Raw genomic sequence first — 27,005 nt, forward strand, 5'->3', positions numbered from 1 at the left:
CCATATCCAGGAAACAGGAGAGGAAAGATTAAACTGGAACAGAGAATGCTATTTGAATGACTAGGAGAAATAAGAGCCTAGTAAGAAGACACTTGCTTATCCCAGCATAATGAAGTCTGAAATAAAAATATGACACTCTCTGTACATAAAAAGAGGACAAAAAGAAAAGCAAATGGGAAGAAAAAAGCTCTTCTAAGTGGCTGTGCACACAAAAGTGTATAAAGGAAACTACACGAACAAATTCAGAGGCACAGTCTAAATTCAGGCAGTCAGAAATCACAGAATAAATGAGGCTGGAAAACACCTCTGAGATCATCAAGTCCAACCTATGATGAACACCAACATGTCAACCAGACCATGACACTGAGGGCCACATCCTTAAGCACCTCCAGGGATCATGACTCCACTATCTCCCTGGGCAGCCCATTCCAATGCCCAAATGTGAGATTCAAGAAGCTCTGAATATGTTTATGGCATATGTAGTTATATAATACTGTCACTTCACTCCCCAGAGTTTGAGAGTATGGCATAAAGAGCTTAATAAATATTCTTTTATTTAAATCATGTATACAAAGGCATGCTTCTAAGAGATACCTGCTGGAGTTTCAAATTGTTCTGCCAGAGGCGATTGTAGGGGTTTGTGCTCGTGTTTTGTCTTTCTTTTTTTTTTAAACACAAAATATTCCCCCCCCCCCCATACAAAAATGTCCCTGAGTATAACAACGGGGAACCATGTGTTTGCCACATACAGGTAGCCAAGAGTTTCTCTGAACACCAGAATTAAACAACCAGAAGCATTACAGGATGTTTTCACACAGTTCTTAGATCCCTGCAAACAACTGATGCCTTTGCCTCTCAAATAGTGTACATGGACTAGGGTAGAAATCCTTCAAGGGATGGGGAACAGAAGAGGAAAAAAATAGCAAAGAGATGAACCCCCTGCAGAGATGTCACCAGCCAGCAATTTCAATCCCTCTGTCTGGTAACATCAGACAAAAATCTGGAGAGAAATGATGATGGTAACCTGTAGACTGGTATGGTAAAAGCAGTATTCAAGCCTAAATTGCAATTAAAAATGCTCAGTCTTGCTGTCCAGTCCTGCAGGCAGCTATTCTTCACACAAACCTGAGGATTTTTCCACATTGCAGCCTGTCAGTTCCTCAGCAGCTGCACTGGCAGGCATTTATAAAAGGCTATAATTGGTTGGATGAAGCTGGATGTCAAGTCTCCGCAGACATATGAATCTACCTAGCTAACTCCTCAGAGATCCTGATAGGCAATCTGGGAGCACAGCTCACAGGAGTGCTCTGTGGCAGTGATTTCATAATCAAAATATGAGCCCATAAGGAGAAGATGAAACTCTTCCTCCTCCTCATTCCCACTCTCATTCAGCAGCACAGTGATTAGAGGCACTAGCCCCAGATAAGGGAAGGTTTGCAGTAATCCTGTAGCTGCTTCAAGTCAAAGAACCACCAGCATGGAGCCTGAACTTTCATGTAGACTCTGGATTCTATTTTCAAGTATATTTTTATATACATACATAGAAATAAAAGTAGATACATACACTCACCGATATACAGCCCTATCTGGTTTAGAATATTTTGCTTTTATATGCAAGACTTCACCTTTAACTCACACAAATCCCTGCTGCTTTACAAGCATGCCTTTTAATTAATCCCAACTTGCCTGCCTTCTTAATTAATCCCAATTTGCCAGAATGTTGAGGAGGCAGGCAAGTCCTTAGAAAAAAAATCAAAGCACTTGAAAAGGAAAAAAAAAAATGAAAAAAGAAATACCAAAAAAATATTGTATTTCAGGAACATCATCAGTAAGTTTCATGTTAAAATAAAAATTCAGAAGTTGAGGCAAAAGCTTGTATCAATTTTAAAAACTCACATTTAGATAACAGGAAATTACAATACTCTAGAAATGACAACTATAAATTAACAGACCACAGGACTCAATAATTTTCATTTATCTAGCAAGAAATACAACAATAGTTGCTATTTGCAATTTCTAATGCAAGGCTGAATAATGTCCTAGGAAGACTGAACCATAATAGAAATAATAAAAGAAACTTAAAACATTTATGTTCATTCAAATTTCACAGCTCTAGTATTTAATTTTTACCCTCAGTGTTGTGGGGTTTTTTTTCTTAATTAGAACTCCCTGCTCCCTCCTCCACAAGGCCCAGACCTCTTTACCTCATTGTTCAAGGTTGCAAGGTTGCAATGTTTTAGCAGTTTCAGACAACTGCAATATTCATCTAGAGAAGAAATTTTAAAAAGAAATTACCAGAACTTCAATGATAACTGGAGCATTATAAGTTAGAAACATATTTTACAAGTCCTACTTATTTTTTCCTATTAATAATTTAAGCAATTAATTTTATGTTAAACTTACTACTAATAATAGTTCAACCATTCATTAAATATATCGTTTTGCTCAAGTAACTGTGCACTGGTGGTGAAAGACCATCGTCAGTAAGGTGCTGATTCATACCTGCAAACTTGTATCCAGAGTGAGCACATTCCCCTATCACAGAACTGCAGTCACTAAAAAAAATACAGTGTACACACACACAACTCATAACTCCAGGATTAGAGGTCAGAAATAATCTAAAGATTACTGTCAGTCTCGTAAACTGTGAGGAACTGAAATCAAAATACTCAAGTATCAAAAAGCTCAAGTGGGACTGCAGTTTCTTTTCCTCCCATTTAGGAGAGAACTGAGGTGAGCAGGAATCCTTCCTTATATGAGATTCACAAGTGAGTCATAGAAATCTAAATCATAAACAAAGCAAAGCATTTTATTTCTGCACATACACACACTGGGGAGGTGACAGCTCAAAACACAAAACTGCAGCAGCTGAGACACAAAATGAACTTAAAGATCAATAAAGTTTTAGCCATGTTATGAAGGGTCTTCTGTCATTTATACACTTCTTTCCTTATAGATAAATTGTCATTTACAGTTATTATTTAGGTTAAAATGAAAACAAAGTAACTATCTGGTTCTGCATTTCACAAGCACTCAATTGCTTTTATAGCTAAGTAATAAACTTTGTCTTCTCCTATCTGTTAATTTCTAGTGCTATTTATGTTTCCTCCCCTTCCTCAATCCACCTCCCCTCTCCCATTAGATTATGCAATTACATCTATTTATGATCTAATAAGCTGTTTCATCAACAAATGTGCAACACAGCAATATGAAACAAATTCATAACCTCTCTGCTGATTTATAGAGCAGTAAAAAGATATAAGAAAAGAGAGCATATAATTTATTGTAAAGGCAGTAAGAAAACCTCTAGAGCATTTTTCATACAAATTAAATTCTCAAACTCACTATCACAGGGCAGCTTTAAATAGGAACAATCACTAAATACTCACTTCAGAGCTTTCAAAAAAAAAAATCAATTTGATGATCATTATTTTGCAACAGAATTTAATGCAGACTCACAAATGAGTGTTAGCCACTGCAACTTGGTCTGTGAGATGCTTAAAGAATAACACAGTTGTATATGGGAAAAAAATGCAACGAGCACATGAAAACCCTGCCTGAGGCTTTTGGTTCAGAATAAAATAAACTGTAGCTTCTTCTGAGGCACAGATGGGGAAAGTCCATCACTCTGAAGGGCTGGCTGAAGTGGTATAGTGTCACAGGACTTTTGCAAAGACCTTCCCTCAACCTTTGAGCTGGACAGAGCAGTCCACCCTCAATGGAGCTCTTCTGAACAGAACAAGAACCCTCAGGGTGGCTCCTTCTGCCAAAGGTGGCAGTTCCACAATACAGATAGCAGAATTCAAAGTATAAATTTATATATGAAAAAGGAAAGCTGATCAAATCTATTGGTCTTCATAAACATCACTTTTCTACCTGTTTGGGGTTTGTTTGATTTGTCGTTTTTCTTGCTTTTCATCACAATGCAGACAAACTTGAAATCCTTGGAAGACATTCAGAGACCACACATTCCAATCAGAAATGGCCCTCTAGTTATAATTAAAAACTTCCTGATTTCATGATTTAACTGCTAATACTTGTTGGTCAGATGCATTTGCCAACTTATCGGATGCAAAAGGCCTTTCTACTCATACAATCATGCAAATTCAGTCCACACAACACAAGCAGCAGAAGTCTGCTTGTGACATGTTCCTAAATCAGAAAAAAACGCACTTTGATAACATTTTTGAATAGTTACAAGAGACTGTCACTCAATTCCTACAACATCAAGTATGTCTAGTACCAATAACAGAAAATATTAGTTGAGAAATAAGTATCTCATCTCCCATGACACCAATAACTTCAGACATTCCTGACAAATACACCACTACTGAGTAATGCAGACACTGGGGTTTTTATTGAAAACAGAAAGAGAATTAATAAGATAGTGCATTAGTTCAATGAAGCAACAGAAACAGGCTTACACAGCTACAGAATCAAATACCCAGATTTTTTACTAGTTGTACAAAAAAACCCCACACTTACTTGATTTTTCCTCTTACCCCTCAGCATATAACTCCACACTGAAAAAAAATTAATCCTAAACATTTTTCTCTGTGCTCTTTAGCATAAATTCAAAACCCAACTACTCCAAAGTAATAGTCACACAGTGTAGTTCAGTTATTGTTTTGTTTTTAAAGTCCCCATTCCACAGTAAGATTCTGATTTCTCTTCTGCATCTGAACACAGTAAGGCTCCCAGAGATTTCATAATAGAATCTCTTCTTATTTTTCTCAAGAATCCTCTGACAAGGATAAGCTAAAAATATTTTAAGAGAGGATAGGGAATTCTACTTGAACAAAGACTAGCATTTCCCTTTCTTCACATGGATAAAAATATGCTTAAGGAGAACATTCCCTTGGACATCTATAATTCAAGCAAAATATTTGAAACCACAACCCTAACTAAAAGCAGATAGAAGGGAAAATAATTACTCAGTGCCATACTAATGTAATTAAATTCATTCAGGGAACTGTTTGTAACATAAAGACATTCTTAGCATGAGACATCACCTTAACAGCTTGATTCTAAAACTGCCAGGACAAAAAATACTGCCCCCAACAGTTCATTAGGTGAAAAGATTATTGCATCAAATTACTTCTTATTTATATCATTTAAAAACCTCTCTAAAAACGACTGATTGTATCCAGCCACACAGACTCCAAAAGCATATGGCACAAAGTATCACAGACACTCATTATCAATGTCATTCTTCCCTGGCATCTTGACATTCTTTTACTGGAAATTTCTTTTTAACTCACTTTGCTGTAATTTTAAAAGAAGATGTAACCAAACACAATAGGTTAAATAACTCAATATTCTAACACATAAGGTGATGTGTATGTACACCCATACACATTATATATTAAAAAAACTGTAGGATAACAAACATTGCACCACCTATACATGAAGGATGCACTACTGTCATATACACACAATTTTTAGGAGTCTGATTATCTATTTTATTCTATCAGCTTCCCGAAGTTTGCCTTCATATTCAAGAACAAATCCTAAACAAATTAAATACAGCAATTTAACATTATAGCAATTGAAAGTCAGGCCTGCAGTCTACTTTCAACTGCAAAATTATGAACAGCCTTATTATTCCTTCTTATATGATAAATATTAATTTAATAGATAATATATAAATTTAATGTCATTTTATTTCTTTATACATTATTATTAACTATCTTATTAATAATTAAGTAATGAATAAAATATTTATATTAATTTTTTATCCTTCAACTACTGCTGGGTCCATGCTGGTGTATGCCTTCATAAAAGTTAACCTCTCCACAAAACCACAGGATGTTTCCCATCCCGAATCAATTATGAGCTCCAAATCTTATTTTGTGAACATCCTCAAATTTCACCTGTTTCTACAACACTCCTCACTCTGCATAGAGTGACCTCCTTAGAGAGTTTCTTTGAAATCCTGCCTCAAGCAAGTACTTCAAGTACGTGCAACCTCTGAACTGAGCTCATTATCCACACAGCTCCTGAAAATTACTTTCTGAAGAAGTCTGTTTCCCCCTCCCAAAACTTCAACATGATTAATTAGCTGAGCAAATATACAGTATTTCTGATCTGCAGACATCATGGACATACACACAGCTACACCATTTTCTCTTTGCTGCTCGAATGAATAATTTAAGAGTCAAAAATTATACATGCACACAAAACACTGAAGAACTACACAGGCAAATCCAGACTAAGTACAATTCAACATTAGGGGAAACAAAAACCCTTCTAACAGTCTTAAGCACAGACAATTGTTGCCAAGAGAACTTGTGGACTCCCCATCCCTGTGTTAAAAGACCAGGCTGGAGGGAGCTCTGAGTAACCCAGTCTAGTGGAAAGCATCTGTGCCCAGGGCAGTGGGGTTGGAACGAGATGACCTTTGAGGTCCATAGTAAGAAGCAGGTCAGAATTATGCAGCCTATAGCCCAAGTTACCACTGATATCAAGTACAGAGATGCCTTGAACAATATCACCATCTGATGCTGTTCAGCACGTGCACAGAAAGAACCACGTCATGCCAGTGTGTGTTGACCAGAATCTGCAGCTTTTCCCACGTTGCAGCACCCCCACACACAAACCTGCTAACCTCAGGTCATAATTCCCTTCAGAGCCATGGTTTGCAGGCTCCCAGGCACTTCCATACAGATTTGTCACAGCATTTTCCACTTTTCTGTGGAAGCAATGACAAGATCTTTTAGACTAGAATAACCTTAACTATAAAGCAAGAACAGCCGACCAAGAAGAACGTAATGTGAAAAGAACAGAGAATTCAACAAGTTATCAAATTCTTAAAAGCAGAAACACACACAGCATAAAGGCATCCTACCATTTAAACTACGTGACCAGAATACATATACTTCCTCAGTTTGCATAATATCCTATCTTATAGTTTGACATCAACTCAGCCAGCCTCCTTAATACTTCTGGTCTGTTAAAAACAAACAAAATAAACAAAAACAGGAAAAAAGGTCTTAATAGAGATGAAAACCTCAAAAGTTGCTGCTACTTAAAAAACTGTAGATTTCTAAGCATGGGATGCCTGAGAATTTCCTTCATCAAATAATGTAGTTTTATTTTAAAAAATATGCCTTCAAGTAGCCCCAGAATAAGAGAGATGGTACACTGAAGTCTAGGCCTGCAATGGCATAATTATGAGAACAAAAAAGAGTATTTCTTCCACTAAAGATCATGGGTGACTATGCTCATACTCAGCAAAATTAGCGTATTTATTTTTGTTATTCTCCCAGCCTTGAAGCACAATAATTTATATCCATACCCAGTGAATTACATAAAGACAATAAGGAAAGTTGTAGATTGCAAAATTACAACATAAAGCAGAACATCACACATTGCATAGGGCTCTCCTGGATCATCACAGAAAACCTAAAGCTAAAGGTTTGAGACTAAAGCTCAATTGCTGTACTTAGAAGTGAGGACTAAGATTAAGTGTGTTCTTCATCTGCTTTGGTTTTCATTAGCAGATGGAAATAAAAGGACACGTTTATCAGGATGATTAAAAAATAGTGACTGAAGAGCTACAGGTAATGTGTCAAAAAAACCTCATCAACCATAAGGGTTTTTATTAATAATAGGTAGGGCTTTTTAAAATCTTTATTGAGCATGACCTCAAAACTGTCAAGGCAAGTCAAAGGAAAAATTCAGAGGAAGACGTTCTCAAATTCCATTTCAGTGTAACATTGCAAGCTTTTATCATTCTAAGAGAAGCTAATATGCACTGGCTGTGCTTTTCAGTCCAATTGCTACTTAGAAATGCAGCCAACCTAAATTGGAAAACCCAAATCTAACTTTAAAGGAATATTCTACATACACTCAGCTGTCTGTCACTTCAGAGTTTGATATTAAAGAACAGATTTCTGAATGCATACAAAGCTCAAATGCAGTAAGTACCCTTCAAGGATGTATATAAAATTGAAAATAAAATAATCCAACAATATTCCTGTTTATGAATACCTTTTGTGAAGTTAATATATTAAGATGTGGTTTGCTTGTTCCCTGTCTCCACCCTCTTTAAAAAACAAACTATAGATCAGCTACAAACTCAGTCCATCTTTCATGTCCTGGGTCCACCTTTCAAGATCAATTCTCTAAGTATCCATCAACCTCTAACCAATATTGGCATTTTAACTGCATTAGCCGAGGCCCCTCTATATACTTACTGAATGACATACAGTTTGGAACAGTCATTGTAAAATACCATCACAAAACTCCTCAGTTATTATTAATAAGAATAATAATATATATAATACATTTATTAATAATAAATTTCATATTCTCTCTTGTATCCAATTATGTTACACAGTAGAAGACTCTGAGAAAATAAAGAACTTCAAACTATATTGTATATTTGCAGAAAAAAACCCCATACAAGTTGAAGACAATTCAGTCTTCCCAAAATGAGGACTGATACAGACTTACAGAAAATTTTATTTACTCCCAAGCTTCCATTTCAATTCAGTCACTTATTTGTTATTTTACCTCAGACAACCACACAACTTCAGGTTTCCTACACATAAAACAGCTCAAAAAACAAGTGTCTGTTTCCCAAGGCCATTGTGACAGCAGCTACCCTGTGCTTAAATAAGATATCCAGATAGAGTATGATACAGATGGGTGGAGGTTAAGTCCTTCCTTCAACACAGAGTGGGGTTTTTGGCCTTGTGAAAGCTAAAATAGTATAAGCAGTTCAGAAATTCAAAAGTCCAGAAAAATGGTGCCATTTTTATTTTAAAATAGATGCTTGCTCCTACAAAGTGCTACAGTACTAAAACCACTGGGGTGGTGACGGGGAACAGGGTGTGGATTTTAAATACACATGTTCTGATTTTAATACTTATATCAGCATTAGGTTTTAGAAAACATCTGCAAAAATGTTTTCTAACAAAATTGTCTTAATATGATATTACAGCTGTGCACACAAGTGCAAATCAGTGTGTTTTCAAAAGCAGCCATTTGTTTGTTCAGTAATTTTCATTTTTCAGGACTGCCTTCTACCTTCCAGCTCCTGTCTAACATTTTGGTTTCAGTTACCTACTGGAGAAGGCTCAGGACACAAACAAAACAGATCTGCTGATAATGAGAGAAGCACAAAAGCACCCAACTTCATTACAGCAGCTCTGGGACACATCCCATGAAACATTCACCATCCATTTCCTTCTCCCCACACCTGCCTTGGGACACTTCGAATGTACCACATATTCATTTGATTAGCGAGAGTCCTCCAAAGCACCATCATAACTGGGCTTACACACACAAACACAACTGTGAGCTATTCTGTGTTTGGATTTTCCTTGTGAGAAATACATACTTTTACATACACACACTCTTACTCTATAGATTAAAAAAAAAAAAAATATGCAAATGATCCTATAATTGGATTAATCAGCATTTCAGTTTTAGTGATAAAGCTGAAATTATCAAAGTATTCCTTTATAGAAGTCAAAATGTATCCAAGTTTCCTTGCGTTTCGAAAGCAGAGATTAATTAACAAGAAAATTAAGTTCACCATATTTTAGTCACTTCTATCCATTACAAGAAGGAAAGTACTTTAAGCTGCAGTATGACTAGAAAGATACTTTTCAGACTAATTTATCTTTGTCCTAGGATTGTGGGTGGCAATCAATGAAGCACATTTGTCTTGTTCCACAGCGTCTCGTGGTTTACTTACACCTTGAACAAAGTTTCTACAAAGCTTACCAGAATATTTAAAGACATTACTAACCCCAGCTCTCCTCCCAGGCTTTTGGCCAAAATCACTGCTGCTCATATTATACTGCCACAACTGGTAACAGACATAGCTAAAATCTGGTCCTCTAGTGACGCTGCTGTTTGTTCTACAGTCCCAGCTCTTGCATCCCAGTAGTTACATGACAGACTCAACATGAACCATTTTTCATAGAAGGCAAGTCATCAGCCTTCAAGATAACAGAGAAGTGGCTGAAAACTCAAAACACATGGGAACTAACAAAAAAATCTATGCATAAAAGTGCATGTCTATAAAAAAGATCTACATTTAAAGACTGAATTCAGATTCACAATTCTGCAATAATATCAATGCCATCAACCCACAAATTAGGAATGTGTGATTCTTTGCTAATAGCATAGAAATGCAATGATCAATATGGAATACTGTATTCCTACAAGTAAAGCAGTAACTCTTCAAAATACCCATTAAGTGCTGCAGCATTTCACAATATTCTGTTTGTAATATTTAATCTGGGGTTGGGGGTTAGGGCTTTGGGGGTCTTACTTCTGAAACCAAATCTTATCAGTGACAGTCAATGCACAATTTTTTCCAATGAGTCTATAATAAAAGAATATTACTCTGCAATAACACAGGCTGCAAGGTTTTGCTTTATTTGACCTAATGAAGTGATTTTATTCATCTGAGATATACAGCATAGTTCAGACAACAGTACTTCATGCCCTAATATTTATCACATTCTAGGAAGAAATGCAATCTCTAAAATTTTATCTAGCTTATTAGCTGTGCCTCATGGGTCACCTCAAGTCTTTTAACTTACAGGAAGTGTTATTTCCTTTTTACAGATGAAACACTGAAGCACATAAATTATGGAAGAAATCCATAAGAAAATGTAGACATTGAGTGTGATCATTTTACATGTCTGCATCCAATCTTTAAGTAATTCAGTACTTGTCCTGTTGCCAGGTAATCCTAGAATATCCTGGATTCAAAACTCCCTACCCAATTCAAGGTTGTCAGATATGTGCTGCTTAAAACTACTCTACAGCCAGCTTGTTTTTGAACATCACTAGCATGAACAGAGTAGATATTCTGCCATCAGAGATGGCTGCAGCCCATTTTCATCCTTAGCTAAGAAATATAAAAATACTGATTCAAACGGATCCTAGAATCCATTTCTTACAGATGAGTAACATAAGCTTTAAATTTTTGGAGAAACTGTGTAGTAGAATTCATTTTTTTTAAATGCTGTTGCATTAACAGAGAGTTTAAGATGTTTACCCCGGAATATTCCATAGCTGGTAGCTAATTTTTTTTTTTTTTTCAGAGGTATAAAAACTTGAGGTTTTTCTCTCTGGAGGAAACTTCAAAGCCAAATGCTGTTCTTGCACATTGGGAATGAACACTAAGTAATAAAGTGGGCTGAGCTTACTTCCATCATTTCTCAATAGGGTCTTGGTCCTCATGGAGGAAAATCAATGCAATTCTTTGTCCACTCATTCGCTTTTTAAGATTTTAGAGGATAACCTTTAAAACTGGTTTGAAAATTCCCACTGCTCACCCACCTCACATGAAAACATCTACTTTGCTTATAGCTTACTGGGTTTCTTTTATTACTGTTAGCAGCTGCAATTCACTGGAGTGTTCATGTTTTCAGGTATCATCATAATTATTTATTTCTCCTTACATGAACTTTGTAGCATGTTTTCCAAGCCTAGACTATACAGCTAATAACAATTTCATAGGCACTAACAGATAATTACTCTTCAGTGCTGCAGGAGTTTTCCAATACATTTTTGTTGTCTATGTAGTAATGTTTCAAAATGAAGTCTTTCTTCACCAGCATTTGTTAGGATGTGGAAGAATATCCCAAGGGTATTCCTGTAATATCTCATATTACCTCCTACCTCTTCTGCCTACATTTTGATACAATTAAATCAATTTCTAGTGCAGTGTGATAGACTGAGCTCTCAAAAACTACTCGTACTCATTTTAAAAAGATGACATGAACGATGATAATGCCTTCCAAAATACGATCATCATGCCTTCCCTTTGATTAAATGAACTAAGAGAAACACAGTGTGAGACTATTTACTTGCCAAATTAAATTTAAAACATAATAAGTATTAAATGCTATAACCTGGGCAGCTATTTATGTATTGTTTATGGATAGACTTAAGCATGCATTGATGTAACTGAGCTTTTTACACACCCATAGCAATGGCAACCAGCCTTTGATGCTGTCTGAAGGGCTGGCAGGGTCATCAACCATCTGTTCCCACACTTCTTTGCCTAAGTAGCAAACTGCTTAGCCTGCAAACAAACCAGACTCCAGAATCCACGAGCCCCTTGCCTGCCTTCTTTTGGTTTCATTCCTAGAGATGGTCTCAGATTTACACAGAGGAAGAGACACTGTTCATTGTTAACTGGAGAAGGGGAAGAGGGGTGTTTTTAAAAGGGCACAGCTCCATCCCAAACCCAGGCATATTTGTAGCCCCACTATCACATATCACTCCAAATGGTGGAAGATGTATTCAATTTACAGACTGGTTTGAGAAAAGCAGGGCCTCAGTACTGAGGATGCAGCAACTCCAAGAGGATTTTGAGGTGGAAAATCATGGTCTGAGCTGCCAGCACAGCGCTAAGCTGAGAAGCGCTGGCTACAGCTGTACAGCAGAACCCCGGGCAGCAGGGGAGAAGCTACTCTGCACCTACATTTCACCAGCACAACCATTACCATTTCGTTCTGGCACTCACAGCTCAAGCACATTGATAACATAGGGGAGGATGTAAACCAAGACAGCAATCAAGCAGGGAAAAGTTTGGTTTATGTGGAGACAACTCAAGGAAATTTTCATTCTCAGTGAGGAAAATGTGACCATATCTCCACCTACACAGGTAAGAGAGACCTCACCTGCTAAAGGTTCTACAATGAAGGCCTGTCTCAAAACATTAAAAAACAGGGTAACTAAGAGAGACAAAAGATGAGGTAGATTAGATCTGTGTATTAGCAGTTTCTCCATTTGTTTTTCCTGTTATAGAAAATGGTGAGGACAACTAACCAAAGGAAGAACTCTGAAAGTCTTTAAGGGGCTTTGAGTCAGAGGAAGTGTTTTCAGACATGTACAGATGCTTTCTACAGCGTGTGTTCAACTCACACAGGAATTAATTCAGAGTTACCCTACTGCCTGCAAAAGGCAAGAGGTAAAAAGTAGTCAGTTTATTTCTGGTCTTCTCTATAAAAACCCTTAAAAAACACTGAAATAGTTACTGGTGAAATTGGTATTAGGTCAGCGGTCAGACTCTGATTTTAAGGGTCTTTTCCAACCTAAATGATTTCATGTAGCAAGTATTAAACAGGCAAAATGATACATTACAATAAAATTAATTTTTTAAGTTTGCAAAAAGACTGCTTTCCTTTCAAAAAGCACTTTTCAGTGCAGATTGCTTAGCTTAGAGGGCACTTAGTATGATTTTATGGCTTACGCTTCTACATCAAAACAAGATTTACAAAAAAATTTATTCCTCAGAAATTCAAGATATCTTTATAATATAAGCTATAATGGTATTTTTAAAATTTAATACAGACAGAGAGAATAAATCACATTAAAATAGTTTTGCAGAGCACCATGACTAAAATAACTTAAATAAAGACCACATTTTATAAGACTAAAATCATAATCACCAATGCTTTTCCAGAAGTTTGATTTTATTAACATCCACATATTGAGTTGTAAAAAGGCAATCTGCAGGTGCAAAACCTCACACTCAATTGCACCACTGTCAATAAGAATAATTATTTCTTGGATCAGATACAGGCCACACCAATGACAAAGACAGTTTTGCTACTAATAGCATGACTCAGGGATTTCACCTGTAAAACAGAAGTTGCACTCTAATGGTGATGTTTTACATTAAAGTTCTGGAAAACTAAGTCTGGACCAATTCTAAAAGTAATGATTTTTTTTTTTCCTATCTACACCTGCTGAGGCTGCCAACTCCCTTGGATCAGCAGGAGCCTTATGCAAGTGAAGTAACTTGAGGAAACTGAGCTAGCTTAAAAAAAAATTGGCTGGGAGGTGGGGAGATCTGTTTCTGTTGATACTTTTCAACTCTCAGCAGGAATATTAATGCTTACATAAGAAGCAAGATGTAATCAAAGAGAAGCGTGAAGGATAAAGTCATCCCCTTTCACAGCAGTCTGAACTTCAACTGGCTGCAGCTAAAGCTAACTTCTTTTCTTAAGATCTCTTCTTACACAACATTATCATTCATTTACAATCTGCAATTTAAGGACACTTGCCTTGCATGAGTCATTCTGCAGACAGCAGCATTCAGAGTTTTAGATGGAAATAAGGATTTTGCCTGGAATAACAAAATTTGGTACCCCTCAAACATTTCAGTCGTGAATGTACTTGCACTTGGAAATTGTTTTGTCCTTGAAGAGTGCAGAATCTCTTATAGGAGCTCTAGAAATTAAGGAGAGCATGCAAGAGGTAATGTAGAAGTACAATAAGAACATCTGGAGGCAAGTTTAATAATCAAACAGATCAATTTGCTCTTACTCTCTCCATAACAACTGCATACCTAGGACTAAGTAAAGCAGATTAACTGAAGTGGAGGTCCTCAAAGGTGCTCACCTGTCCTGTTCTGCGTCATTACACATCACACCCATGGCTATCAAATAAATAACCATAAACATCCAAAGACACAACCTAATTTTTCAAAGGCACCATATTACAGTGGGTACTTCTAGTCATTCGGGTACTCAAAAACTTTAGAGAAAGATAAATTCCATGCACAAAGTTCTCAAATGCTCTTCCACAAGCCAGTGCAAAGCAGAGCTAGAGAAAGGGAAACTTTTTGCTCCAACCTGGAGGAATTTTTTTTTTCTTCTAAGAAATCATTCTGTGAGTAGAAAAATTAATGAAACCTTTTTCCCTGCACTGCTGCATCTCAAGACTACTAGCTTTAACATCTAAATACACAGAAGCTGTGACAGCAGTTTTTACTGCAGTTGGGCCATTCATAATGTTTGTGTCCCTGAATTCCCTGAAATCTCATCACAGAACTGATTTAGGCAGCCCTTCCCTCTCCCTTCTGCCCAAGCTCGTATCATCATGAAAAGGGCAACCGACCAACAAATTCAAAGGCATAGAATAGGGGGAAAAGAATGGCAGATGTAGCATTAAAAGCTTCACTTCCATAATAAATCAGCTTAGCAAAACAAAACCAAAACTGTACACTGTCCTTTTATGTATGTGGTTTAGTCTGTATCTTGGGAACTGTGCTGCTTGAAGCTGCCTGCTATAAAAACAGAACCTGCTCACCCATTGGCTCTCTTATCTTTCACCTGGCAAAATTCCTTTCCCCTCTCTTTTTATAACTAAATTCCCCTTTTTTATTTTGGTTAAAAAAAGGTTTTGCATTATTTCAGAGTAGAGGAAAGGACGGAAGGGGGAAAAAAGTTTTAAGAAAGACGGAAGTCAGAAAGTCAGAGTTGCGTTCAGATATCCAATCTGGACAGAGAGTAAAATAATTTACCACCAGGCAGACATGAGGCCTAAATCTTTCTGAGAAATGGCTGAAATGGGTGTGAATGCACTGCAGTAAGAATAGCAACATCTGCATTTCTATATGATTTACCACAGGCTTTACAATAACAAGAGTAAATTCAAAAGATGGTAAGTAAGAGAAACAAAATGGTGCTAGACAGTCTTTTTGCCCATTCCCCCCCCATCCACAATTATTTCATCCAGTGCAGACCAACATTTGCAAAGCAGTTTATTTACTCAGCAGCTCTCCTACAAGGGAAAGGCAAGGTTACCATAGTATTGTCAATTAAGTTTGACACCTGCTTACAAAGATTGATCAATTATTTTTGATGTCTCTCTGCTATGTTACTGTTTCTCAGTTTAGAAGAGAAATAAAACAAAGCCAAAAATACTACACATCTCTCACCAAAGAATTAATGGTCCCAAGATACCCTCAGGCAGAGTATTTCTCCTCTTACCACAATGTTCTTGGTACTTGCTAATGCAAGTCACTCATTCGCAGAGAGCAAAAATAACCATACCTCATTTACAGGAAGAAAAAGAAAGAACCTTTTCTTTTCAAGTGTTTTAAGCCCACCCTTGAAAATCTGTTTTTTCAAATACTGTAGTGACAGGTTTTACACATGTCCAATTTAGATCATTAAAAGTTCCATTTAAATCTCGGGTAACAGGGACACACGCAGGCACTTCAAACAGCTGCGACTTGGAAACAGTGCAAATGTTTAGAGTAATACACAAGGTTCTATTAACATTTCTGCAGATCGTATCTACAACCCACTAACTGGCTGCTAATGCAGCTCTAATAGCCAAACACACTTCTCAATCTTTGCCATTCTGAACCAATTTTCAGAATAATCCTTAACGACAGAAGCAACTGCTGCAGAAGTGATGTACACCCGACAGGACTTGTCAAACCACTGCTGCAAAAGTCCAGCCGTGGCTACTTAAGGGTAAAGCAGATGCACTTCGCAGCCAAATGGAAAAAGGCAAATGTTCCAGGACAATAAGGCGAATCATCAGCTGCCACAGAGATCGGGAAGGTGTTCAATCACCCAGCCATCAGCCAGGCTAATTTCTTTTTCCAGCTCTTCAGGTGGAAATACACGGAGCTTGACTCATCACCCATTCCACACCCACCTGAATTTTTAGGATTCAAAATACAACCGCTCCGAGCTGCTGCTTGCAGCAGTGTAAGGCACGTTTAACATATTTCACTCCATCCCCAACACACAGAGCTTGAAAAGCTCTAAATCTTAGAATGCTTATTTTCAGTGCAGAGTATACTTTGCTTCCAAGAATAAAGATTAAAGATGAGCTGTCAAAGACACTGCTATGAAAGCATCCTCAGTAAAAAATAGGTCTCCAACAGCTTACTCCCGTGAGAAAAATCATAATGCAAGTGTCACTGTCCTTTCTAAAGCTAAGCACGAAAAAACATAGAAGAGTTAATGAAAAATCTATTCCGATTTCACCAAAACCCCTAACAGCTTTCAATTAAACACTGTGTTAGCTCAGCTCAGAAGAGGTGCCCTTCCAACACTCAGACAGAACTTCCTCTAGGTGGGGATGGATTATTAACTTTCTACCAGAAGGGAAAACGTAACCACTGTGCTTCCTCACTTGACAAACACAACCAAGGTAAAGAAACCTAGATATTTTAAGAGATAAGCAAGATAATACCTGTAAGGACAGGATAACGGCTCCAGTAACAATTCAGAGAATATACTCATTCACAACAAGCTTTGAAATTGAAGAAACTACAATTTGCTTTGGTCCTGGCACTATTAGGGTCTGTTACATGTGACACCAAGACGAAGGATACAAGTAATCTCTTTACAGCCAGGAAATAATGGCTCTGCAGATCAACATACACGAAGAAGATTCACCTGGGCCTCCTCTCATCACTCTCAATCCCTCCGAAATTAGCCCATTGTTCCAGAGCAGGACAAACCCCAAACATCCAATACACACAGGTAACAAACAGCCAACTTAAAAACCTAATTATCTAGTTCATAAGTAGAAAAGATGTATTATATTTGCCTTGTATTAGTTTTATAGCTGGGTTGCAATCTTACTGCTGCAATATCCACCAAACATAAGTGAATTGGTTCTTTCTCTGCACTGTGTACATCACTTCAGCCAACACGTCTGACTTCAGCTACTCCTTAACTTCCCAGGCTAACAAGTTACTGGATTTACTTTTTGTTTATTTAGGAATGAGTGACCCTGTGTTAAACGTTTAAAAGAGATAGAAATTATACAGCTTAATTTCAGTACTCCAGAGAAAAACTGAACTTAAACACAATTTTAAAATAGACAGTTACTGATATTTAACCTCCAAAACATAGTTTCCCAAAGACATAGCCTCACCAATATATTGCTATTAGCTACATATTAGGACACTTTCCAGCTATATATGTCAACATACTTAATAAATGGAGTTCCTGCTTATAGGGGGTGTTTTAGAGGGAATGAAATGAGATGTCCTGTCCAAGATTATATAGCGAAATAACAGCAAACAGTATTCTTCACAGCCAGACTTTACACTGATAGCAAAGGGGGCGGGAGGAAAGTGACAGCCCTATAAATTAAGTCTTCTTTCCCACTCCATATAGAAAAGCAAGTGTCAGGGTGTGCTTCCTTCTCACTGATCAATGACTCGGTATCACACTGACTTTTAAGAATGAGAAGGTAGTTAGAGCTTGACTGAGTACTCGTTCCTTTGCAAAAATACGTTTCTTTTTTACATTTCCCACGCTCTCCTGCAAACCTTGTCACTAGGGATGTACATTTCAATCAGTTGCACTTACGTTGTCCTGAACGTAACTGACTAATGCCCACTTAGCTCAAACAACTGAAAGAAAGGAAGACTGGAAGGAGCTAAACCTTTCACTCTTTGGAAGGAAAAAGTCATTAAAATCCCCTCCTAAGTTTGGCTCCCTGGGCAGCCCCACGAAGCGCACATGTCATTTCCATAACACTTCCAGAAGGGACAGCAGCGACACAGCTTTAGGCCGATTTCTCCCCGTCTCTCAGTTCCCATGAAGTGGAGCAGCCTATTTTCAGCGATAAGTCAGCCGGAGCTGTGTCCTGTGCTCTTAAGGAGCTGGAGGAGCCTATTTCATCCTTAACTTCTGCCACATACTTCCATCATACATTAACAAAATCATAGCAGACACAAGCAAAACAAAACAAACAAGCAAACAAAAAAAAAAAAAACCCAACCCAAACAAACGACTAAAAAAAGGCAAGTGAGAGAGACAGGAAAAAGAGGCAGGGATGAGAAGTAGAAAATCGCAATAAGCAGAGACTTACTTGAACCTGCCCTGGCAGTGTTGGCACTGGTCTCCCACCCAGCCCTGGTCGCAGACGCAGGTGGAGTTGACACAATGACCCGAGAAGCAGGAGATTTTGTCGCAAGACTTGGACTGGGACACCTGGGCATAGAGGGCCAGGTAGAGGAAGCCGTAGAAGAGCAGCCAGCTGTTCACATCCAGGAGCGAGGTGAAGCAGCAGCAGCAGGCGGAGGGGAAAGGTCTCCAAGCGCCCGGGGCCGCGGGTGCAGCTCCCGCTCTCCGGCCGGCGCTGCCCAGGTCCATCTTGGCCGCGGGGGCCGCGGGCCGAGTCGCGGCCGGCGATGGCAGCTTCCCCTGAGGGGAGATAATCCAGCCAGGGAGATTCAAACCCCCCGCTTCCTCCTCGCCTTCCTCTCCTCCCTCCCGACCCCAGCGCTGCCTCCTCCAGCCCCTTCAGCCCTCCGCGCCCCGTCACTCCCGAGGGGAAGCCCGGCAGCGGCAGCCCTTAGCCATCCGCCCCTTCTCCTCGTCGTCCTCCTCAGGGCTCATCGCTCCCGTCTTCTTCCATGGAGGAGGAGAGCTGCCTCTTGACCTTGTGTTTTCTCCTCGCCAGATATGCCCCCACGGCCGCGCACACGCCGCCCTGGACCATGTATCCCGCGGCTCCCCCCTCTCCTTTGTATCCCGGTGCCCGCGGCACACACGCAGCGGCGGCGAGGAGGAGCGCGGGAGGCGGGGGCCGCCGTCCTCTCGCCAGGCAGACAGCTGGGAAGTGAGGGCGGCCGGGCCCCGGAGCCGCTACGGCACCGCGCTTCGGCGGGGCGGGGAAAGGGCTGGGGAGCTCTTATCCCCGCTCCGTTATTAGCCCTGCGGGGAAGGGAGGCGGGAGGCAGCGAGAGGAGGGTTAGCAGCCCCTCCGCGTCCCAGCTGACAGCTTCCAAGCAGCCATTTTTAAAGGCTAATTCTCATCGCCGCTCGGAGCCGCCCCTCGGCCCGCGTGGATCCGTCCCTCGCTGGGAGGGGGGTCCGGCGGGGTGACCGCCCCCCCGAGGCTCCCGCGGCCGCCCCTTCCCCCGCGCTCCCGCGGGCACCTCTGCCGCCCACGCTTCCAGTCGGGGGGAGCTGGAGCGGCACCGGGAATGGAGAGGCACCGGGAATGCGGCCCCCGCCGCCCGGACCCCCGAGACGAACCCGCCCCGTCCCGCGCTCCTGGGCGGGGAGCGGCCCCGCACCCCCGGCAGAGCGGCCGAAGGCTCGAAGAGCCCCGCTCTGCTGCCTTGGTTCCTCTGTTTGCCTCAGGTCCTGCAAAGTTCAGAGGCGGTTTGCTTTGAACTCCTGCCGGCTGGTAGCAGAAGAGATGTTACAGCTTGTTCTGGGAACCTCACCTTCCTAAGATTTACTCTGTACGGAAAATCACGCTATGAAAAGCCAGTGTCCATAAAGGAGACAGAGGAGTCCTGCAATTTTATTCGAATAAAGGAAGAGAGGCCACTGGGGCACACGCCCGCCGGCTTTTCTCTCTCGAGGTTTCGGGGAGCGCAACCTCCTTTTATTCTAAACTCCCGGCCGCATGTTGCCTTTTTCCTTTCCCCATTGGCTGAGGTAGTAGGACGGTACAGCCTTCCCGAACCGCCTAACCTGTATCCCCCCTTGAACCTGTTATTTTACCCCAAAGTTCAGAAACTTAGGCTTGTGCAGATCCACTTGTCTGTTTCAGGAGCCAAGCTTTCTGGGCTCTGCAACACACCTGCTGCCCAAAGTTAATAGAGATGTTAAGACCCATTTCAAAGATGTTAACACCCATACCTTCACCCATCGAATTGTTTGTAAAGACATTAACGCACATCTTCCATCCTCTCAACTTAAGGTTCAAATCAAGACGTTGTCTCCTGCTTACAGCATGATGAGCAGTCGCAAAAGTTGCTGCCTTTGTAAACGGAGCAGTATAAAAGTAATCCTTGTATTAAAGTTGCCTAAAATGTCCTCTTTTTTTTAAGTGATCCTTCCACAGCCTTTTTCAACTCTACTGTAACCGGTTTTCATTTTACGGTCAGTCAAACCCCCAGAAACTTTTTCCTAACACTGAATTTGGGAATTTATGATATGATGTCTCTGTTCCAAGGAGATGAAGAAAGGGTAATTAATTTCATCTCCTGGTACCCTCTCTAAATAGATAGGTCCAAAGTGACCCCATTAGTCTGGAATTAGATCCAGACCCCACCCCAGGTTCTTTTTACCCTTGAAGCACATAGGAATTTGTTTGGGTTTTGGTTTAATCTGTTTTCCCAGGCACACCATTAAACCTTCACCTAAAGTCCATCAGTGGTCCTGTAAAGGACACAGTAACATCCAGCAGCATCCATTTGAGGTATGTGAGAAAAAAAGTGTCGAACCAAGATCAGGATGTCAAAGTCAAACACAAACTACAAACATCACAGAGAAAGAGTCTGTGCCTCAAGGAGCTTACAGTCTTGATGGAGGCAACACCTGAAAGTATGTGGGGGAAACAGAGGTGAGAAGTGATTTTCTTAGTTTAATTCCAGAGGGTTTAAGGAGGTCCACAAGTTGCTCTCAGTCCAGGAGTACATTGTACATTGTCTTCCTAACAGAGCTGAGATAGATAATTTCATTGTTCTGTCCATTTCAGTGTCCAGACACGTTTCTTAGCTATTAGACATCTCTTTGTATATGTTTGGTAATGAATTGGTGAGTTCATGCAAAGAGAGGAAAGGAAAATTGTGTTACTGCTTTATATTTTATGATAAAAAGCCGAGGCTGAAGCCTTTGTCGAACAGTCTGCTAATTGTACAATATCACATGTGATTAGGGCTGCTGAACAACTGTCCTCTGTTAAATACTATTATGGGACCAGAAATGCAGTTAAAAGGAGATCACAGTCCAAGACACAAAATCAGTTCAAGAATACTCTTTAATACAGAAACACTTTAAGAAACAGTTTTGCTTACCATGACAGGGAGATACATTCCTTCTCCACTTTCTCAATTCCTTTAAACCAACCAAAAATGTTCTAAAGCCATCTGAACCATCTTTTTCTCAGACTGAAGGAAGATTTTGTTTCAGATCTACAGAAATCACCCAAGTTTTTTAAAATGCTTGAAGTTAACATTCAAAACTTTTGAAATTACCATTCACAGCAAAGCTAAGATCTCAACAATCTTTTGCCAGGCAAGAGATCTACTCAAAAGCACAAAACCAAAACCAAAACAAAACAAAACAAATAGGCCAACAGAAAAAGACTGGGGTGGTTGTAAGAGGTGCAGAGAATAGCATGATAGTACTTTTGCTGCATAAACAATCATAAATAAAAATCTAAATACAACTAGACAGGTTTCTACATTTAGAACATCAAGGAAGAAACACTGCACCACTGTCTCCTGGCTAAGAACTAACACACTATGAAAATGAAGGAAAGCAAACCTTTTGGCTGCCGTATGCCACAGCAATGCAGCAGAATTTTCATAACTCCAAGAAAGGAATGATGTACAAATGCCAATATTGGTTCTCTTCTGTGCTGATTTGATGGGATTTTTTTGGTGTCAGATGAAGTTAACAAATCTGGCTGAGAGAAGTCAGATCTGTCAATCCTTTCATCTTTACATACATATCTGTAAGTTCCACTTTTCTTGCAAGTGTAACATTTTACACCTTTCATCCTTTCAGTTCTCGACACAGAAATCGTTTACACTTTTAAAGAACTAATGTACTGAACCATCGTGGGTAGATTTAGAACTTAAAAGTATTTGAATAACTTAACAAAAGTTTTAAGTTACTGAATAAAAACAGATAATGAGATTACACACTAGAGTACTGATGTAGGTTATGTGAACAAAGCTTTCCAAGAATATAACCACTGTAGTAGGAAAGCAAAATAAATAGAATAAGTATAAAGTGTAAATGTTTCTAGGCTATTACTATCAAAACCTAAGCTCCTGTATACAAGGAGAAAAATGCCAATACATTTACATTCATTCAGTAAAACAGTTTATTTAAAGTTCTCTGTGGTTGCTGTTGTGAGAGAGTGGAATAGATAAAGCAAAACAGTCCCCAAACAGAGACTTCTCCAGCTGCTCAGGATCTCTGCAAAACTCTGAAGACAAGAATAAAGCAGAGACCATCCTCTCCTCCCTATCCCCCATGCACACACAGAAGTACCCCTCCCTGCTCTGCTGGCCCTCTCCTGCAGGCTGAGATCAATGAAGCCTTGCTGCAGACATGCTCCTCACTTAAGGATGCTCAGTACTATTTACAGTGTCCAGTGCACTGGTTTTGCAGTTATGTTGAGAACAATGTAAGTGGCTGAAGAGCAGAGGGAGAAAAAAGAATACCATTGGGCTTGACCTCTTTGCAAGGATATTAAGAGAAACAAATGCTTCCTATGCCCTTTCCTTTCTCCTTGGGACAGATATTACTGGGCTCATTAAGTAGAAGGGACCAAGCTCTGCACTGCTTCTGGACAGGGATGTATAGATGTGCCTTGGCCTATGACATACTGGTGAAACTGGTGTGTAGACAGCTGTAGAGGAGGTAATGGCTGCAGAGTGATTGGAGAGCTTCAAGAGCTGCTCTAGCTTAACACATCAGAGCAGTGCACAGCCTTCCCAGCACACAGTGTACAGGATTCCTCCTGAGCCTGACCGGGGGAACCTGAGTGCAGGCTTCCCCTTTGCTTTCCAAATATGCACCCAACACTTTGTATGGAGGACAGCAAAAGGCTTTTTTTCATAAATCCCATGCTAATTTTTCATTGAGCAACACTGAGCCACCTGGGCCACTCCAAAAAAAAAATTTCTGATCTAATGGAAACCATCGGTCTCTTTCCTGAGGTAAAACAAACTTGTCCCTACTTGTTGGATTCTAGTGCTAACAGAATAATGCTACAATTTGCTGTTCATATTGTCTTATCTGGTAAGTCAACTCTTGGGAGGTATCAATTTTATAAGATTAAAAGTATAAGCCTTCCCTTGCCTACTCATTTTTTCAATATTTAGAAAGAAATATAAGCCTTCCCTTGCCTACATATTTTTTCTAAACTTAGAAAGAAATAAAGTTCACAGAAAATTCACTGGCACATTTCTAAAGTGAAACCTCAATAGAAAAATCTTACCTTTCTTTAAAACCCATGTGAGTATTTCGCTACAGTAGTCACATTTGTTACCATCATCTCCAAGAAGTAAACTGCCATACAATAAAGACTGTTAATGCTGTAGGAAGTTTACCAAACTCAGAAGCATCTACAAAACAACAGAGGGGGAAATTAATGCTTATGTTATTTTTTCCAATTTTTTTTTCCATTTTTTATCTGGAGGAAAAAATCTTTAGAGTCAGTTCTGTATTTTTTAATGCATATGCATGAGCTGAGGTGTAAAATCTATTCTACAAAGAAAGAGCCAGACTTCTATTGGAATGTTTGTTCCTTTGCAGAATTTTTTCATGAAGAAAAAAATAATGATATTTTTGCACTCTTATTTTTAAATTGTAGACTGTGGATGAAGAATAACAGGATAAATTACAAGTTGGCTCCAGGTCCATTTAGAGGTGAAAGATGCTTCAGAAAGACAGAGACCAGACAACACCAAGTTCTATCAGCACCGATAATGACATCGTCACTGTTTGAAACACCTCTCTGCTTTCAAATAAAAGTCTACCAGACCAGGCAATAAAGTGATTCTATTTTTCTGTATTCTTTCTGTACACAAGCTAAAAATTAAATAGACAACCTGACAACATTTCCATCTATGAAAGAATGAAGCTGCCGACATTGATCTTGACTCTTAGTATGAACCTTTTATTTTTTAAAATACAAAGTTTTTAGAAGTCTTCCTACTGAATAGATGTGTAACTGGATGCCATGCTGAAACCTTGAGGCATCCTACACTGACATTTCCCACTGCAAATGTCGCTTCTGCTGAGCATTTTTCTGCATTCATTCTGCTGCCTTTCATTTTCCCTGCTATTCCTTCTGGAGTTTTTCACAATCTTGGTTAATCTTGACTAAGCTAGGGCATTTTTTCCTTGTCAGCAAAGCTCCATCTCACAATTCAACCTTTCTTACACATCATTAGTAGGTGTACTGAATTTATCCAATACCCTTTAATGATCCCGAAGGGACACCGCTATCAGACTTTTCTAGCTGAGAAAGCATTTACTTTGAGTTATTTTCTCTCATTCTTTTCTAAATTAGGACATGATCTTTGGGATTCATACCACCGTTGCCTTTATTTCTGTATTTGTTCTTTTTATTCATAGCTTCAACAAAATACTGAAAAAACTATTGGAAGATAATGAAATTACATTGACCTTACTGGGATTTACACCCTTCCTTCAGAATTTAGCAGAGGTTTCCACATTTTTCTGGCTAGCTTGCTGAATGATATTAAAAAAAAAAGCCTTACTAAAAGAATTTGAAAATAAAAATAAACCATATGCTCCAATTTTCTCCTATCCACTGTTTTTTCTTTGCAAGGCTTAGGAAGAAGGCATTTATTATTGTTGGCTTACTGGTTCTTACTCATCACATTATACTTTACCCAGCAGCTTTGTAACTCCTACACCAATTTCTTCCAAGGCTATTTAAGCGTGACTTCTCCATCCATGTTGTCAGGCTGACAAATTTCATCTCTTTTGAAAAAAAAAAAAAAACCAAACCAAAAAGTAAGATGTTGGGTAACTGTTAAATCAGCAGTATAATCAATATCTTGATTAATACAATTTTTATCTTAATATCACAGTTCAGCTCCTTTGGAATGACACTGCTTAGTCTTAGTGATTCTACTTCAAAATCTCATGTGAATTTCTTTCTCTTCTTTAAAAAAAACCCCTAACCTTTTAATAATGACTATACTGGTAACCTCCTTAATACTTTAATACTTAATTTTACAATATGTTTTTAATACAGCAATGAAATTATTTGCTCTTCCTAAAATTACCTTCTCCTTTCCAGTTGCTACTTTTGGAGCCTACTTAATTTTCTTGGGTTTTTTTTCCTTTTGTGTATTAAAAAAAAAAACTTCTTTCTTTTTTCAGTTAATACTTGAGTAGTTATACTGTTAGACTTTGGAAACTGATACTTGCAAAAAATGGGGAAAAAAGTACATCAAATAGTCTGCAACAAGGATAGTGAAACAATAATTGCACTAGGCATAATGGAATAATGGAACAAAATTATGCTCTTTTTTTGCCATTTGATTTGCATAAAATTGGCAAAAATGAGAGGCTACACATGCATTGATCCCTGTCTTGTCTTCTAGATGTCATAAAAGAATTGAGTAGATTAAATTTTCCCTCAGTATTAATGTTGAAACAGACATTATATGCCAAGAATCTAACTGGCATATTGTATTCATTCAATGCAACTATTTTCAGTAATTTGAAGGAATAATTCTCTTGTATAAATATAACACTTTGTCAAGCACACAAGCAGTTATTTAATTGGATGAAGACATTCATTTCCATAGCTTCAGATAATGGTGGAAATAATAATTAGTAAGAATTACATTATTTCCCTGAAGTAACAAGGTTTATTGCCACAGATGAGCAAAAAATGTGTGTGGCATCTCCTGTTTGTGTACCTGGGCACTGTGGTGCTGCAGGGGGGAGGTTGAAGAAGCTGTGAGTTGAGATGCTGACCTTATCCAGCCAGGGATAAAGGCTTGGGATGTGCCATGGGCAGGTCTGGCTGCACAGGATGCAGGATAGTTCTCTCTGGGACCAACTGGTGAGGGAAACCTTCTCACCAGCCTGGCAAGTTGTTCCTCATGAGCAAGGCTTTGAACCAGTTTTAAAAGGTGCCAGAGAAAAAAAGTCTGCAGGCTTTTCTCCCTGCTCTTTTCAGGCTACAGATTTAGAATCTGCATAGTCAAAGCCAAGGAAGACAGGAGAGAGAAGAGAGAATTGAAAAGGTTCTAAGAAAGGGAGAATGTGAAGTGAGCCATCAAACACCTGCAGTACAGATCCACAAGCAGAAACACAAATCAGTTCTGGTGGAAAAACCTCTGAGATCATCAAGTCCAACCTATGCCCCAACACCACCGTGTCAACCAGACCACGGCCATGTCCAGTCTTCCCTTAAACACCTCCAGGAATGGTGACTCCACCACCACCCTGGACAGCCCATTCCAATGTCTAATCACGTTTTATGTAAAGAAATTCTTCCTAATGTCCAACCTAAACCTCCCCTGGTGCAGCTTAAGACTTTGTCCTCTTGTCCTGTCGCTGGTTGCCTGAGAGAAGAGGCTGAACCCGCACCTGGCTACAGCCTCCTTCCAGGGAGTTGTAGAGAGTGACCAGGTAATCCCTGAGCCTCCTTTTCTCCAGGCTAAACAGCCCCAGCTCCCTCACTGCTCCTCATAGAACATGCACTCCAGACCCTGACAGAAATATTTGCTGAACACC

At 39.3% G+C, this 27,005-nt stretch overlaps 1 protein-coding gene across 4 annotated transcripts in view; it reads right to left on the minus strand.

Annotated features, from left to right (window-relative positions):
• ATRNL1 (attractin like 1) overlaps nt 1–19,578 on the minus strand; it is a 440,327-nt gene extending 420,749 nt beyond the window's left edge. For 2 of the 4 annotated variants that reach the window (XR_005602196.1, XM_039554022.1), the window contains exon 1: nt 18,613–19,577. Coding sequence is in view for 3 of the 4 variants with exons in the window: in XM_039554022.1 (XP_039409956.1) it covers nt 18,613–18,896 (284 nt within the window). In the remaining variant the exon portion in view is untranslated. Of the gene's footprint in view, nt 1–18,612 lie in introns of all 4 variants that reach the window. The other 2 variants (XM_010412925.4, XM_039554023.1) reach the window with 2 other exon arrangements.
• Between the last annotated feature and the right edge of the window lie 7,427 nt (nt 19,579–27,005).

The sequence above is a fragment of the Corvus cornix genome, chromosome 6, assembly GCF_000738735.6.
Source record: "Corvus cornix cornix isolate S_Up_H32 chromosome 6, ASM73873v5, whole genome shotgun sequence".
Classification (NCBI taxonomy): Eukaryota; Metazoa; Chordata; class Aves; order Passeriformes; family Corvidae; genus Corvus; species Corvus cornix.